The sequence below is a fragment of the Callospermophilus lateralis genome, chromosome 13 (genome assembly GCF_048772815.1).
Source record: "Callospermophilus lateralis isolate mCalLat2 chromosome 13, mCalLat2.hap1, whole genome shotgun sequence".
Taxonomy (NCBI): Eukaryota; Metazoa; Chordata; class Mammalia; order Rodentia; family Sciuridae; genus Callospermophilus; species Callospermophilus lateralis.
Window position 1 is genome coordinate 83,604,935 of NC_135317.1, and position 18,889 is coordinate 83,623,823.

The 18,889-nt window shown below is 33.6% G+C and overlaps 1 protein-coding gene across 1 annotated transcript in view; it reads left to right on the top strand.

The window, feature by feature from the left end:
- Positions 1-18,889, top strand: part of Dennd1b (DENN domain containing 1B) — a 228,808-nt gene that overhangs the window by 170,450 nt on the left and 39,469 nt on the right. Inside the window, exon 15 of the mRNA XM_076831584.1 lies at positions 17,645-17,735. Within this exon, the coding sequence (XP_076687699.1) occupies positions 17,645-17,735 (91 nt within the window). The remainder of the gene's footprint in view (positions 1-17,644; positions 17,736-18,889) is intronic.

Below are 18,889 nucleotides of genomic sequence, written 5' to 3' on the forward strand. Positions count from 1 at the left end.
GTCAAATTCTTTTTCTGTATCTGATGATATACCCATATGGTTTTTGTCCTTCATTCTGTTGGTGTAGTATAGATGCTTGATATATGTGTGTCAAACTATCTTTGCATCCCAGGGATAAGTCTCACTTGATCATAGTGAACGATTCTTTTAATATGCTGTTGAATTTGGTTTGTTAGTATTTTATAGAGGGTTTTTGTATTCTGTGTTCATCAGGATTATTGGATATAATTTTCTCTTTTTTATTGTTTTATTAGTATATTACAGTTTTACATAATAGTGGGGTTCATTTTGACATAAACATATATGCATGGAATATAATTTGCTCCATTTAATTCCTCAGTGCTTCCTCTTTTCTTTCTCTTCTCCATTCCCCATAAAGAAGAAAGAAATTATGGCATATTTCTGGTGAATGGATGAAACTGGAGAACATCATGCTAAGTGAAGTAAGCCAGATTCAAAGTCAAGGATCAAATATTTTCTCTCATATTTGGAAGCTAAACCAAAATAAAAGCAGGGACCCCATGAAAATAGAAGGGAGATCAGTAGAACAGAGGAAGTGGATTGAAGGATAGGGAGGAGGGACAGGAAAAGGGATGACCAGTGGAATAAAATTGACCAAATTATATATATATATGTGAATATACGACAGTGAATTTCACCTTTGTATTTGTTTAGGAATTTGTTTCTTTTGTTATCCAATTTATCAGTGTAAACTTGTTTATGTAGTCTTTTATGATCTTTTGTATTTCTGTGGTATCAGTAGTAATTTCTCACCTTTCATTCTATTTTTATTTGAATCTTTAATTTTTAAATTTTTATTTATTTTTTTAGTTAACTCAATAAAAGTTTGTAAATTCTACTAACTTTTTCACAAATCCATTCTTAGCCTTATTGGTTTTTTGTTTTCCTTGTGTGTATTGTATTTATTTCTACTTTGACCTTTATTTCTTTCTTCTTCTCACTTTAGTTGTCTTCCTTTTCTAGTTTCTTTAGGTTGTTTATTGAGATACCTATTCTGTTTTATCATAAGTGCTTATTGCTAGAACCTACTTCATAGAACTACTTTTGTTGCATCCCATAAGTTTTGGTATATTGTGTTTTCAATGTTATGTGTTCTCAAGATACTTTTTGATTCATTCAGGAGTGTGTTATTTAACTCATAGGTATTTGAATTTTCCAGTATTATTTACTGTTACTGATTTCTAGCTTTGTACTTCTTTATACTGATTTATGGCTTTATACTTTATACTTATGATTTTGTTAAGACTTCTTTGATGGCCTAACATATAATCTATCCTAGAGAATGTTTTCTGTGCTTGAGAAGAATGTAGATTCTCCTGCTTCTTGATGGCATGTTTTGTATATTTTCGTTAGGTTTATTTGGTTTAAAGTATAGTTTACAAGTATAGTTCAAGTCCAATGTTTAAAGCACCCATTCTGGCACTCAAAATTCTTGATCTTCTTGCCTGTAGCTCTCTCATATTTCTACAAATACCCTTGTTCCAGCCATTCTGAACTTTTTAGGTATTATTTCTCCAAAACTTGTTTCATATCTTTATGTTTCTGGAATTATGTTGTAATAGAGGCTTTAAAATAATGAATGAGTTACAGTGAATTATGAATAAATAAAAATAATATGCCAAATGCTGGCTTTGCTCAGTAGTGTTAAGTGATTTATATAATCTTGTTTAATCTTCAAAATAACCATATAATTACATACTTTATTTTTGCCATTTTGCAGGTTATAAACCCAAATTGTAGAGAGGCTAAATAACTTGCTGAAAGTTAGCACAGCAGCCAGTATACAGTAGAGTCAGGTTTTGGCTCTAGGAAGCCATTAAGATTTATTCTCCCTCTAGGAATAAATTAATGAAAAAAATATAGTCATGCCTATTCTTGTTTCCTTTGCTTTGAATAACTTTTCCTTAGTTCACATTTGCCCAACTCAGGCTTTTTTTAAGGCTCAGTTTGGGCATTTCTTTTTCCTGCTCTTGACTACCTATGCTATTATAAATTCTCTTCCTTTTAGCATTTTGGATTTGCACCATACAATATTTGTTTGATTTTTTGATTTATGGACTCTATAACATGGGTCATATTTTATGTATTTTTATATCCCTAATATCCAATATATAATAGGCATTTTATATTGGAAAATCAAGAAATAAAAGCTGTGGTGTGACTCCATAGTATAAAGAATAGGCATGAAAATGTTTTGGCAATTTTAGTAGATGAAGAATTTATGAATTAACTGTAATGGATCTCATTTAAGAGTAATGACAAAAATTATAGGAGTCAAGTGATACTGTGTTTTAAATTGAGTGATGACTGCAGTTTTAAACTCGGAATCACATAATGGTGTAATGCATAGAAATGGAAATTCTCTGAGCTCATTCTACATTTTGTTCCATGACCCATCTTCCCTGATTTCATAAGAGGTTAAATAAAACAAGTGGGTCAAAAGCAAATATTTCTCTTTTATGTAAACTAGAGATTTTGAAAGATTTTAACATAAATAATAAATTGCTATAAGTTTTCATATTTTTTTAGTAATCTTGTTTTATGATAGTCACTCATGGCATGTGATCTGTAGCTAAGATCAGCACATGCATTGCTAGCACTGAAGACGCAACAGCTTTGTAGTATTAGGAATCATTTGCATACAAATGGATAGGAAATGATAATTGCATCAAGCACATATTTCACATTGTAAAAAAAAGTAAAAATAAAATGTGACATAGGAAAAATAAGGAAATAATGTCATAAAGAAGGAATGTATAAGGGAATACAATTTATCAGAACAAAAGATACATTTTTCAGGCTTCTTTGTTAAGTAATTCTGGTAACACTTTAAACAGTGTTTCTCAGAGTGTGCTCTCAGATACCCTGTGTCAGAGTTCCTGGAGAGCACATACTTGAGTCGTACCTTCAAATTATTGATTCATAATGGCTTGATTAAAGCCCAGGAAACTACATTGTTAATAAGGTACTATGAAAATTAGCACACTGAAATTTTAGAGATAGTCATCCAAGAGTTATATGTTATGTTCTTCATTCAACAGTATAATTTGAGTATCTCCTATAATACTAAGCAGTGTTCTGAATAGAACATGTAAGATAACAAAGCAGAAAAAGAACTTTTTACTTTATGATGCTTTTATATCTCAGGGAAACAAAGGCAGGAAATAAATTTAATAAATAAATCATGTATATATTTAGAGGTAGCTGGGTATATTGGCACATGCCTGTAATCATTCTGGGGAGGCTGAGGCAGGAGTATTCCAAGTACAAGGCAATCTGGTCAACTTAGAGTCTCTCAAAATAAAAATTTAAAAGGACTGGGAGTATGACTCTGCAGCAGAGCTCTTGCTAAAATGCACAAGGTCCTGTGATTGATCCCCAGTACCAGTCCCTTCCCTGCCCACCAAAAAAGTTCAAAGGTATAAGTACTATGGAAAAATAAATACAACAGGATAAGGGAAATGAGGCGTATAAGAGACAAGGGTATATATATAATTTAAAATAGTATTTTAAGTGTATATTTCATGGAGAATAAGACATTTGAGCAATAACCCAGGGAGGGTGATGGCAAAGGTAGACCAGAAACAAAAATTTAGAAGGATATTACGTAATGTAGATGAGAAATAGATGTCAATTTGAAACTGATTGATGGAAGTTATGATGAGACCTGATCAGTTTATGGATCTGTTTTGAAGATAATTCTCATAGATATTATGAAGAATATAATATTAAGCATGAGAGAAAGGAGTCATGACTGATTCCATGATTCTTCATCAGAGAAACTGGAAGGATGTAGTTGTCATTTAATTGATATGGGATTATAGGAAAAAGAGATTTTGACAAGAAAAACAAAAGTTTAGTTTCAAACATGTTAAGTTCACTATGTTTATTGTTTATACAAGTGGGATAGTGATTAGACAAATGCATAAAGAAGGCAAGAGAGAAAATCTGACTTGAGATATAAGTTTGGGAATCATCATCAGATTGATTGTGTAAAGCCCTTAGAGGTGACCAGATGAGATTACCAAAGGAGTGAATATAAATAGAAATGACAGTGGTTCAGGGACTGGAAAGTAGCAAAGGAGGCCAAGAAAGAGTGAATGACCAGTGATAGGACAGAAATCAGGAGCTACCACTTTATTTTAGCAGCCAAGTGAAGAAAGAATACCAAACAGAGAGGCATAAGCAGTACTTTTGACATGTAAATTTAAAATAAACACTTGGAATTAACTACTGGATTTAGTAACAATGTAAATATGATTACAAAATTACTCAACAAGAGCAAATTTGCTGAAGCAATGAGGTAGAAGTTGTGATTAAAGCCTGAGTGGAGAGGACATGGAGACAAAAAGTACTATCAGCTCTTTTTAATTTAATATAAAAAGGAACACAAATGGATATAGAGACATGAACATGGCGGCGGGCAGAGAGGCAGCGCTTTCAATACACCCCCAGTGATGGGGTCATAAAGTCACATGGATAACGCTTGGATTCTACCAACGAAGAATCTCCTAGCAAAATTCCACTGAAGAGAGACCGGCCGGGAGCTACTAGGATTTTTTGAAGCGTCTGTGTGACCCGGACGAGCAAAACCCTGCCACGAGACGCAGAGATCCAGATCCACCAGCCACAGTCCGCGCGCCGCGGGCGCAGCTGCGGATCCGTCCGCCCGCCCGCAGCCAAAGTGACGGAGTCCTGCTAGACTCCGAGATGCAGCTTGGCAGGAAGAAGTCTTTAGCCAAGCCTTCACAGCCAGGAGCTGAGGCCAACTGGGACGGACCAGTCCCACCCCTCCCTTCGGACACTCCGGACACTCCGGCAAGGAGCCTGGGGCCCGCCATAGCAGAGAGGTGACGTCATCGGAGTTCGGCCGGCAGAATTCCTTTCCAGCAGAATCCTCTTTAGCAGAGCACCTTCATTCCCCTACCCCCCAACTTTCATCCCAAGCGTTACATCTTCCATTTCGTGTAATTGTCTAAATGCAAATAGGTGAATGTCTCGAGGCTGTCTATAAGACTCCTAAATACCTAGCTACTACCAACACCCTGGGTAGTATCTAACTTCAGCGGAGCAATCTTCTAAAGTAGCCAAGACATACTAACCATCGTACCACCATAGCACCTAACCTAAACATATAGTCCTAAGAACAAACAACAAATCACTATATGCATACAGAACCTAGAAGCCTTATATGAATTGAATGAATCAGCTTTAAAGTACAACAAAGCCCAACATTTCTAGGCATAATCTCCCACCACAAAAGAGAGACAACAGAGATATACAAAGCCAAAACAAATGTATAGGAGAAAGCAGTTACAAAGCAGTCAAACAGAGCTGGAAAGCAACGTGAACAACATGAAAAAACGTGGGAAAAAAGGGTTACAAACAATGCAGGACAACCTAAATATACAGGAGGACCTAGAAGAATCAGAAACATGGACAGGGAAAGAAATCAAGGCATACCTAACTCAGATGGAATGGAATATTAGAGAAGACATGAGACAGCAAGTCCAAGCATTGAAAGTATATTTTGAAAAGGAACTAAACACACAAATTCAATCCGCAAAGAATGAGCTTTACCAGGAGATAGAGCTTTTAAAAAAAAAATCAAACTGTAATCCTAGAAATGCAAGAAACCATAAATCAGATTAAAAGCGCTAATGAGAATATTACAAACAGACTAGATCAAGTAGAAGTCAGTACATCAGATAATGAAGACAAAGTTTATCAACTTGAAAAGAATATAGTCAACACAGAAAAGATGCTTAAATCTCATGAGCAATCTATCCAAGAGATATGGGATCTCATCAAAAAAACAAATTTGAGAGTCATTGGGATAGAAGAAGGCACAAAGGTTCAGTCCAATGGAATGGATAACTTATTAAATGAAATAATACTAGAAAACTTCCCAGAGATGAAAGATGGAATGGATTGCCAAATCCTAGAAGCCTACAGGACCCCAAACATCCAAAACCATAATAGACCAACTCCAAGACACATAATTATGAAGATAGCTAACATACAGGACAAGGAAAGAATACTAAAAGCTACGAGAGAAAGGAGGCAGATTACATTCAGGGGTAAACCAATTAGGTTAACGACTGATTTTTCATCACAGACTTTGAAAGCGAGAAGATCCTGGAACAGCGTATTTCAAACTCTGAAAAATAATGGATTCCAACCAAGAATACTGTATCCAGCAAAACTAAGCTTCAGATTTGACAATGAAAAAATATTTCACAATAAACAAAAGCTAAAAGAATTTGCAGCCAGAAAAGCAGCACTGCAAAGCATTTTGAGCAAAATACTACAAGAAGAGGAATTGAAAAATAGCGCCCAAAACTAACAGTGGGAGGTATCTCAGTAAAGGGGGAGAAAAATAACCAAAGAGGGAAAACTAGCCAATCTAAAATAAATAAATAAATAAACATGACTGGAAGTACAAACCATATTTCAATTGTAACCTTAAATGTTAATGGCTTAAATTCACCAATCAAGAGACATAGGCTAGTAACCTGGATTAAAAAAACAAATCCAACAGTATGTTGCCTTCAGGAGACTCATATGATAGGAAAAGACATACACAGACTGAAGGTTAAAGGTTGGGAAAAATCATACCACTCACATGGCCCTCAGAAGCAATCAGGAGTGGCCATACTCATATCGAATAAAGTCAACTTCAAACTTAAGGTAATCAAAAGGGATAAAGAAGGACACTATATACTGTTAAAAGGAACCATCCACCATCAAGACATAACAATTATCAATTTGTATGCACCAAACAATGGTGCTGCAACGTTCATAAAACAAACTCTCCTCAAGTTCAAGAGTCAAATAGACCACAACACAATAATTATGGGGGACTTTAACACACCGCTCTCGCCATTGGACAGATCCTCTAGACAAAAGCTGAACAAAGAAACTATAAAACTCAATAACGCAATCAATAACCTAGACTTAACTGACATATATAGAATATATCAACCATCATCAAGTGGATACACATTCTTCTCAGCAGCACATGGATCCTACTCAAAGATAGACCATATATTATGCCATAGGGCGACTCTCAGTAAATATAAAGGTGTGGAGATAATACCATGCACCATATCTGAACATAATGGAATGAAACTGGAAGTCAATGATAAAAGAAGGAAGGAAAAATCCTGCATCGCCTGGAAAATGAACAATATGTTACTGAATGATCAATGGGTTACAGAAGATATAAAGGAGGAAATCAAAAAATTCCTAGAGATAAACGACAATATAGATACAACATACCGGAATCTATGGGACACAATGAAAGCAGTTTTAAGAGGGAAATTCATTTCCTGGAGTTCATTCCTCAAAAAAAGAAAAAACCAACAAATAAATGAACTCACAGTACATCTTAAAACCCTAGAAAAGGAAGAGCAAAACAACAGCAAATGTAGCAGAAGACAAGACATAATTAAAATCAGAGCGGAAATCAACAAAATTGAAACAAAAAAAAAAATTGAAAAAATTGATAAAACTAAAAGTTGGTTCTTTGAAAAAATAAATAAGATCGACAGACCCTTAGCCATGCTAACGAAGAGAAGAAGAGAGAGAATTCAAATTACTAACATACGGGATGAAAAAGGCAATATCACAACAGACACTACAGAAATACAGAAGATAATTAAAAAGTATTTTGAAACCCTATATTCCAATAAAATAGAAGATAGTGAAGATATTGATAAATTTCTTAAGTCATATGATCTGCCCAGATTGAGTCAGGAAGGCACACACAATTTAAACAGACCAATAACAAAGGAAGAAATAGAAGAGGCCATCAAAAGACTACCAACCAAGAAAAGCCCTGGACCGGATGGGTATACAGCAGAGTTTTACAAAACCTTCAAAGAAGAATTAATACCAATACTTTTCAAGCTATTTCAAGAAATAGAAAAAGAAGGAGCTCTTCCAAATTCATTCTATGAGGCCAACATAACCCTGATCCCAAAACCAGACAAAGATACTTCAAAGAAAGAAAACTACAGACCAATATCTCTAATGAACTTAGATGCAAAAATTCTCAATAAAATCCTGGAGAACTGAATACAAAAACATATCAAAAAACTTGTGCACCATGATCAAGTAGGATTCATCCCTGGGATGCAAGGCTGGTTCAATATACGGAAATCAATAAATGTTATTCACCACATCAATAGACTTAAAGATAAGAACCATATGATCATCTCGATAGATGCAGAAAAAGCATTTGACAAAGTACAGCATCCCTTTATGTTCAAAACACTAGAAAAACTAGGGATAACAGGAACTTACCTCAACATTGTAAAAGCTATATATGCTAAGCCTCAGGCTAGCATCATTCTAAATGGAGAAAAACTGAAGGCATTCCCTCTAAAATCTGGAACTAGACAGGGATGCCCTCTCTCACCACTTCTATTCAATTTAGTTCTTGAAATACTAGCCAGAGCAATTAGACAAAAGAAATTAAAGGCATAAAAATAGGAAAAGAAGAACTTAAATTATCGCTATTTGCGGATGACATGATAATATACTTAACAGACCCAAAAGGGTCTACAAAGAAACTGCTAGAGTTAATAAATGAATTCAGCAAAGTGGCAGGATATAAAATCAACACGTATAAATCAAAGGCATTCCTGTATATCAGCAACAAAACTTCTGAAATGGAAATGAGGAAAACCACTCCATTCACAATATCCTCAAAAATTAAAATACATGGGAATCAACCTAACAAAAGAGGTGAAAGATTTATACAATGAAAACTACAGAACCCTAAAGAGAGAGATAGAAGAAGATCTTAGAAGATGGAAAAATGTACTCTGTTCATGGATAGGCAGAACTAACATCATCAAAATGGCGATATTACCCAAAGTTCTCTACAGGTTTAATGCGATGCCAATCAAAATCCCAACGGCATTTCTTGTAGAAATAGATAAAGCAATCATGAAATTCATATGGAATAACAAAAGACCCAGAATAGCAAAAGCAATTCTAAGCAGGAAGTGTGAATCTGGAGGTATAGCGATACCAGAGTTCAAACTGTACTACAAAGCAATAGTAACAAAAACAGCATGGTACTGGTACCAAAACAGGCAGGTGGATCAATGGTACAGAATAGAGGACACAGAAACCAATCCACAAAATTACAACTTTCTTATATTTGATAAAGGGGCTAAAAACATGCAATGGAGGAAGGATAGTATCTTCAACAAATGGTGCTGGGAAAATTGGAAATCCATATGCAACAAAATGAAACTGAATCCCTTTCTCTCGCCATGCACAAAAGTTAACTCAAAATGGATCAAGGAACTTGATATCAAATCAGAGACCCTGCACCTGATAGAAGAAAAAGTTGGCTCTGATCTACATATTGTGGGGTCGGGCTCCAAATTCCTTAATAGGATGCCCATAGCCCAAGAGTTAATAACAAGAACCACCATTTGACCCAGCTATCGCCCTCCTTGGACTATTCCCTGAGGACCTTAAAAGAGCATACTATAGGGATACTGCCACATCAATGATCATAGCAGCACAATTCACAATAGCTAGACTGTGGAACCAGCCTAGATGCCCTTCAATAGATGAATGGATAAAAAAAAATGTGGCATCTATACACAATGGAGTATTACTCTGCACTAAAAAATGACAAAGTCATGGAATTTGCAGGGAAATGGATGGCATTAGAGCAGATTATGCTGAGTGAAGCTAGCCAATCCTTAGAAACAAATGCCAAATGTCTTCTTTGATTTAAGGAGAGCAACTAAGAACTGAGCAGGGGGAAAGAGCATGAGGAAAAGATTAACATTAAACTGAGATGAGTGATGGAAGGGAAAGGGAGAAAAAAAAACAAATGGATATAGTACATGGGGCCAAGAGATAAAATATTTGTAGGATGTTGAGAAGATCTAGTAGAAAAAGAAACTATATTCAGAGGAGAAGCAGAAGAATTGTTAGAGAAGTCAGTGTTTGTGAGGAGCACAGGAATTCCTAGCAGGCACATGTGTAAGAGGGTAGATAAAGGTGGTAATAAAAGCTTGCAGAATTACTCTTAAAATTGCTTCACTTTTTTTCCCAATGAAATTAGGAAACAATATCAACAACTGAGAGAGAATGGGGGAGGTAGTTAGACATTTTATGATACAAAATCATAAAACAGGTTGAGAAAGTGAATGGATTGGAGAAAAAGTAGAGAGTGATAATAGTTATTGTGGTTGGTTGGATATTGTCTAGACACCTGACACCTCATGTAGGCCTACTGAGTTACCTGCCTGTTCCCACTTCTCTGCAGTTATTAACTCTGGCTGTACTCTGTGCTTAGAATGCTCTTCCATTAAGCCTCCTCACTGCTGGCAAGTCTTGGTTCAAATGTCATCTTCATGAGACCTGTCCTGACCACACTGTTTGAAAACAAAAAAGTTTCTGGCCCCATGTTCCCCACCCTATTTTGCAAATCTATTTTATTCTCTTAACATCCATCACCTCCTATCATTCTATGCAATTTATTATGTTTCTTATGCCCTGCTATCCCCTACTCCATAGATATTTTATCATAATAAGGTTTTAATCTTGCCCATTGAATTTATTGCTCTGTCAGGCATCTAAAAAAGTAATACAGTAAACATTTGGTTAAATATGTATTAAATGATTGAATTAATAATTGATTCTTGTGTCTCTGATCATATAATTAAACAGATTGAATTCTGGAGAAAATTCTTATTATCTTCCAGGTAACATCTTTGAGGATAGTATTAGTGTCCCTTAACTGCTATTTAAAATTATTAGTTTTAGTAATAAGTTTTATTGAATGGATTTTATTGAATGTTGTTCAAGGTGTTTTCCTCTTCATTATGCATGGTAATCTAATTTAGTGTACTGGAACCTTAACGTTATCTCATCACCTAAATTTTGAAATGACATAAAAATAACAATTTATTTCTGCTCTTTCACATACTTAATTTTCTTGGTTTGAGCTCCAAACTAACATACCCACACACTATAGCAGTCTGTACTTAAATATAGCTACTAACTGAATGCTTTGCACTTAGCAGGTGTCTATAAATATCTGCTTATTTAATTTATTGTAACACTAAAGTGTAGTTTCACTAACCTGTCAATGTTTACTGAACAATTATACAAAGAAATATTTAAATCAGCCTGCTTATTAAACTTGTAGCCTGAAGCATTATATAGATTTAAAAAAATTTAAAGATTCACAAGAAATTAACACATTTAAAAGTGATTTTACTATGTTTAAATTTGGTACATTTAAAAGACTATATTTTTATCCAGTTCTCAAGATCTTAATTTTATTAGATTTGCTATCTTGGTACTCAAGAAGAGTTTCTAATGTGAGATAAATTTTGAGATATGGTAATTTCTCCTTCATACTAAAGAAGGAATTCAGGTCTGTAGATTTGTTTATTGTTTTGCATCAGTGCCTGCTAATTTGCTTAAATAACAGGACTGCTGAGTGAGCATGAAAGAACAGTATTCCATCTTGCCTCTTCTCAGCTTGCTAGAGCAACACTGCTGGCCCCATTTCATCAGCACAGTCTTTATCATGAGCTTCTCCCCCACCTTTAAAATCGAGTATTTTTTAAAAAATCAGAATCCTAAAATTTAATTAATGACATCTTCAGAGCTTTGATGGGGTGATTGTAATTAAATTTTTGTGTAGCATATGTGTAGATCACTAATGTCATTCAAATGTTGATAATAACGTAAAAACTAGAGATATTTAGATTAAGTGCTAGAAATGCATTGACTGGTGAATAATTAAAGGAAAGCATACAATTTACCCCTTAGAGTAAAGACATATTCCTACCATGTAACTGGTTAATATGTTTAACTCTCATCCACGACACTGATTAGAATGTTATTTTTATAATTTGGGGAAGAAAACTTGCCATCAACTCTATTCTCTATATTATTTTTCATTTATAAATAATCATTTTGTATTTAATTGTATTTTAAAAATTAATATATATGATTAATTTTTATTTTAATGAATATGGCACTGCTTACATTTGAAGCAATAAACAGTTTCTTTAAATGAATTTTCTATAAAAATATGTATTTGAAGATAAAAATACTTTGAGAAACCTTATTGATAGCACTGTCAAGATCAGCAGGGAGCAACTCTGCTGTTTGAAATACTTATCTTGCAAACTGTTATGCTACTTTATAATTATGTCATAAGAATTAACAAAATTTAGTTTTTCTTGCAATTGATGACTAAAGGGAAAAATTTATTTATCCTGAGAATTATATATATTCTTGTTTTTTGAGAATTATGAATATATTCTTATTTAAATATATTTTTATTTAAATTAATTTATAATAAAATCATATAATCTATACTATGAAATTATATTTATGAATTTTTGTAAGATTTCTGATTATGTTTGGTTTGATTATTTATCATTCTAAGTTCTAGGTTTTAAATTTCCTTTTGAAATAAAAGCAAAATGTTAGTTTATGTAAATACCATCATTTAAAAGAAAATTCTTAAATTCCCTTAAAAATCTACCTACAGCCTACTTTATGTTGTATCTGTACTGCTCTCAATGTTATTAACAGTGTTATGTCTCATTACTTGAAAGAACAAACTAATTCTGCCAAAATTATGTCTTCCAGTTACCTAAAGATGTATGTTTGCACAATGATATAAGTAACAATTAAGCAATGTTATAGCCCATCATATAGTCATAGCTTTTCAATAGAAATGTTTTTATAATTCAGAATGATTCCTACATTGAGTAACTTAAAATATTTTTATCTCTTTTACATGCTATGAGGTGCTCCAGAGTTATTAAAGTGATATGACCATGAACCAACTTCATTTGGGGCAAAAATTATTTTAAAACAAAAATAGAAACACGAAGTTTGGAGAACTATTATTCAATACTCTCCATTAATACCCTTTTCCCATTTATTCCTGGGTCTCAGTATTTTGTATATGTGTATATATAATGTATGCATGTATGGGCACATAGTCTTTTAAGAACAAACATTTTCATCGTGTGTACACATTCACATGTGTCCAACTGTCACTGACAGGATTGTTTGCACAGAAGTGATAACAACATGGCATTTACAAGTGATTAATTTTTGTTGGCTCAAATCAGTAGTTTAGTAACACAAAGTGGTTACTCTTACTCAAAAATGCGTAATCAGTAAATAGTTTTGGGATTTATCACCTTTTTGACTTGAACTATTCCACTTATTTAATAAAATGAATGGATTATTTCCCGAAATACAAAAATGAAAACCTTTTCACTTCTCAGAGGAGGACATACAATCAATCAACAAATACATGAAAAAATGCTCACCATCTCTAGCAGTCAGAGAAATGCAAATCAAAACCACCCTAAGATACCATCTCACTTCAGTAAGATTGGCAGCCATTATGAAGTCAAACAACAACAAGTGCTGGCGAGGATGTGGGGGAAAGGGTACACTTGTCCGTTGCTGGTGGGGCTGCAAATTGGTGTGGCCAATTTGGAAAGCAGTATGGAGATTCCTTGGAAAGCTGGGAATGGAACCACCATTTGACCCAGCTATTCCCCTTCTTGGACTATTCCCTAAAGACCTTAAAAGAGCGTACTATAGGGATACTGCTACAACAATGTTCATAGCAGCACAATTCACAATATCTAGACTGTGGAACCAACCTAGATGCCCTTCAATAGATGAATGGATAAAAAAAATGTGGCATTTGTACACAATGGAGTATTACTCTGCACTAAAAAATGACAAAATCATGGAATTTGCAGGGAAATGGATGGCACTAGAGCAGATTATGCTAAGTGAAGCTAGCCAATCCCTAAAAAACAAATGCCAAATGTCATCTTTAATATAAGGAGAGCAACTAAGAACAGAATAGGGGGGAAGAGCATGAGAAGAAGATCACCATTAAACAGGGACGAGAGGAGGGAGGGAAAGAGAGAGAGAAGGGAAATTGCATGGTAAAGGAAGGAGACTCTCATTGTTATTACAAAATTACGTATAAAAGGAAGTGAGGGGAAAGGGGGAAAAACAAGAGAGAGAAATGAAGTACAGTAGATGGGGTAGAGAGAGAAGAAAGGAGGGGAGGGGAGGGGAGGGGAGGGGAGATAGTAGAGGATAGGAAAGGCAGCAGAATACAACAGACACTAGTATGGCAGTATGTAAAAAAGTGGATGTGTAACCGATGTGAATCTGCAATCTGTATTTGGGGTAAAAATGGGAGTTCATAATCTGCTTGAATCAAATGTATGAAATGTGATATGTCAAGAGTTTTGTAATGTTTTGAACAACTAATAATAAAAAAAAGAAAAAAAAGCATCAATTTCTATTTTGCTTAAAATAGTTTGAGCAGAATTCCTGTCATTCACAAATAAAGAATATTAACTGAAAAAAAAAAGTCTTATAGTCCTAATCTTTTAGAGCAAATTAAGTTCTTTAAAAGGATGCCTCAGTTCATTGGACTTGCCAGTAACATATTACTTTAAATTTATCATGTTTCTTTCATTTTATTTTTTAAAAGATGATACTTAGTCTGTAAAATTAGTTCACTTTAAATTCGCTTTATACTGCGATGTTGACATTATATGCAAATGAAAGTTTACATGTGTTTTAAACTGCCTTATTTTGAAACTAATCTGTTGTCATACATTTCTCCCATGCTTCCATTATAAGTTATAAACTTTGACTTCAATATGGAATTAAATGAATTGATTCTACACATTATACTTATTTAGATTTAAACCAGGTAAAAGTGTCTTATGTTTAGCATTGTTTCAGTATACTTGAGACTGTCTATAGTGTATAGTCTTTTCATACTATTTTAATGAGATCTCACAAAACTTCATAAGGGTGTATAATCATTCCTTTTTCATACAAGGGAAAGCAGAGATAAGAAGTTGCCCAACATTATAAAACCAGCAAAAGGTGGGTTGTGGTGAGACCTTTCACACTTCAGACCTGATGTACATTTACATGCCAGGAAACCTTTGCATGCCAAGCATCTGGAGGTATTAAAAATAGATCATCTGTGGTCTCTGTGCTCAAAGAGTTCTAGGTTTTGTGAAAGCAAAGCAAACTCTCAAAAAGCTAAGACTTTATTATTTTAGGCTGCTTATTTAAACCAATGTTAACCAAATTTTTAGATAAAAGCATTCTATAGTAACAAAAAGATATCAAAACATATTTTGAACAGGAATCTGCTGATTCATTGGCCATTATTTCTTAATTCTGATATGTAATTTTTTTCTGAAAACCTGATATAACTTATTGCTGTCAGTTGTCCTAAATTGCCACATGAAGAATACTGTTTTGCTCTATGCATCACTTCTCAATTAGTTTTGTCCATTAATGATTCAAATAAAAAATAGTGCAAAGTGTGAAAAAAATGTTTTTTATTTATTTTAATTTGTTATACATGACAGCAGAGTGCATTTCAATTCATAGTACACATATAGAGCACAAATTTTCATTTCTCTAGTTGTACAGAGTAGAGTCACAACATTCATGTCTTCATACATGTACTTAGGGTACTGATGTTCATCTCATTCTACCATTATTCCTACCCCCATACCCAATCCCCCCTCCCTTTGTCCTATCCAACGTTCCTCCATTTCTCCCATGCTTCCACCTACATCCGTAATGGATCAGCTCCTTTGTATCAGAGAAAAAATTCAGCCTTTGGTTTGGGGGATTGGCTTACTTCATTTAGCATGATATTTTCCAGCTCCATCCATTTGCCTACAAATGCCATGATTTTATTCTCTTTTAATGCTGAGTAATATTCCACTGTGTATATATACCACAGTTTCTTTATCCATTCATCTGTTGAAGGACATCTAGGTTGGTTCCACAGTTTAGCTATTGTGAATTGTGCTGCTATAAACATTGATGTGACTGTGTCCATGTAGTATGCTGTTCTTGGGTATAACCAAGGAGTGGGATAGCTGGATCAAATGGTGGTTCCATTTCAAGTTTTCCAGGGAATCTCCATACTGCTTTCCATATTGGTTGCACCAATTTTCAGTCCCACTAGCAATATTTGAGTGTGCCTTTCTCCCCACATCCTTGCCAACATTTATTGTTGCCATTCTGAATGGAGTGAGATGAAATCTTAGGGTAGTTTTGATTTGCATTTCTCTAACTGCTAGAGATGCTGAACATTTTTTCATATATTTGTTGATTGATTGACAGATATATGAAAAAAATTTATACAGGCTGTTTTATTAACTCAGTTAAAATTTAAATTTCTAGGATAAAAATTAGAGTGAGAATTAATTAATTTTAGAATGAATATAAGCATTTTTTGTTAATCCTCAAATATTAGAGTCAGCCTTGCAAAAAACTTCTTAAGTTTTTTCTGTGTTGTCCTCTGGATTTTAGGCAAGAAAACTTTAGAGATATTTCACCTTTGTTATCAATACATCTAATTCTAGATGTCACACTTCAGCAAAATAAAAAGTACCCAAGTGACAGTAAAACATATACATTTAAAATATATCACAGATTTTCACTTGAGGTTGGTCATATAAAATTATGTGGAGATATTTTTCAAATGCAATAGCAAAACCACAAGACTTTACTATGCTGTATATGTTGGGATAGGTAGGAACAGGGCAGAATGGTTAGGAGGTGCCCTGTAAGGTAATTGTAATTTTTAAAGTATTTCTTGATGCTTATCTTGGCTTCTGCATCTCACTGCAGTTTCTTCTTTAAGAACACTGAAAACAATTTTAAAAGAAACTTATACTCAAAGCAATATGTGTTTATCTCAACTATGTTTGAATATACATGACAGCAGAGTGCATTTCAATTCATAGTACATATATAGAGCACAAATTTTCATTTCTCTAGTTGTACAGAGTAGAGTCACAACATTCATGTCTTCATACATGTACTTAGGGTACTGCCAACATTTATTGCTAACATTTATTTTAAATGTGATCATCCAGTGAGCAAATAAGCCAGAAATTGTGAAAGTTATATTTATTTTATTATTAAATGATTAGAACTTCTCAACACCCTATTACACTTTAGGACATAATAGTTTAGACAAGGAAAGTTTTATTTCACTAAAGTTAATATTAATCTCAAAAATAGTAATGTCTGACATTTCTTGGACACTTACTGTGTCAGAGGCTATGTTAAGAACACTAATCTAAGTTATTATAATTTCATGTTTGCAGTAACACCAGGAGACAGGTACTGGTGAGGGAAGGTACAACCTCAGGGACAAATGGCTCTTGGCAAGGCAGATGTGCTTTTGTGCAAACTCTTCTGTGGAGATTGTACACCGAGTTACCTTTTCAGAGTCTATGACCTTTACTGCTATAGTTTGCCATTTCTTATTTTTAAGAAAACTACAGTCTGTGCTGGACATTTCTCTTACAGTAACTGTAGTAATTGTTCATTGTGGTTTAACTAATTGGCTGCTGTTTACTGAGCACCTGCTCTTTGCATTGTTTTGAGAATTTCTTATTCTGTATGTATACGTATATCATATTATATGTGATTATATGAGGGAAAATCTGCTATTAATATTTTTGATATAAGTGAAAATTTAACATTGTGAAATAAATGAAAAATTAACATATTTGATACTTTTCAGTTTATAGATGGTCGACTGGCAAAACTAAATGCAGGAAGGGGTTTCTCTGATGTATTTGAAGAAGAAATCAATTCAGGTGGCTTTTGTGGAGGTAAAACCTATTTACAATATTATTATCCATTTTTAAAATAACAATTATCTTGATTTTTGTACTTGAATTTATATATTCTGTTTCATAAACAACTCTTCTATATATACATAATGTCTTAAGTATATTTTTCATCTTATAATATCAATATCAAGTAATTTTGTTTGATATCTGTTATTCAAGGCATTAAGTTTGTCTTCATGAATTGGTAGCTTTTGACTTGGACAATCTCCTAATAATACTGCAAATGAATAATAGAAGTCCAATAAATATATATCCTTTTGCCTTTCCTCCTAAATAGTTGTCTCTACCAGAAAATAATTGTAGTGGTAATTTCTGAGTATGAATTTAAAAACTGAGATTCGGATTGAAATGGCACATGTAATATAATCTAAAGGGAAATATTTGAACACCATAACTCATTCTGCGTTTTTATGTAAGTGTATTATTTTATGGAAGTCTTTTCCTATTTTACTTTGCAGATCACTTCAGCATTAGGAAAAGTATATCATTCCATAAATATAACTAATTCTACAGCCCTCTGGTGTAGTGTATTGATGGTGTCACGCAAGATTCCCATAAGTATAATTAATTATTCAAATGTAAATATCCAAAAATATAATTATATGGGCAACTAATGATTTATAGATTGATGTTTTGTGCACAGATGTTCTAGTATATAGTCGCAACTTACATAGGATTGTGGTTGAATCCTTGAAATGTCGCATTTATTCATTCATTCAGGCAGTATTACTGAGTCCTTACTATGTACTGTTTTAGATACCAGGCAAGCAAGCAAAATAAAGATTTTTTCCCTCTATATCTTGGTGTGTTTGTTTTTAACCTGGTATAATATCGTTTTTTTCAACTCTTTGTAGTTATATTTGAAGAAAAGAAGTTTTTAGTCTGTATGAATAAATGGTTGTTAGAATTAAGAAAACATGAAAAGATAAAAAGTCATAAGTATTCATTTATAAATTTAACAAATTTTAATTTTATTCTTAAATAAGATTTATTTCCTCACCTTAAAATATAGAAATAAATATACATTTTTTTCATTAAAAGAAGTACAAATGAATTTTGCAATTGCAGACCTTTATCTAAGGTACAGCATTTTATTGATAGCATTTAGCTTGGGGAAAAAGTTCAATTTGACT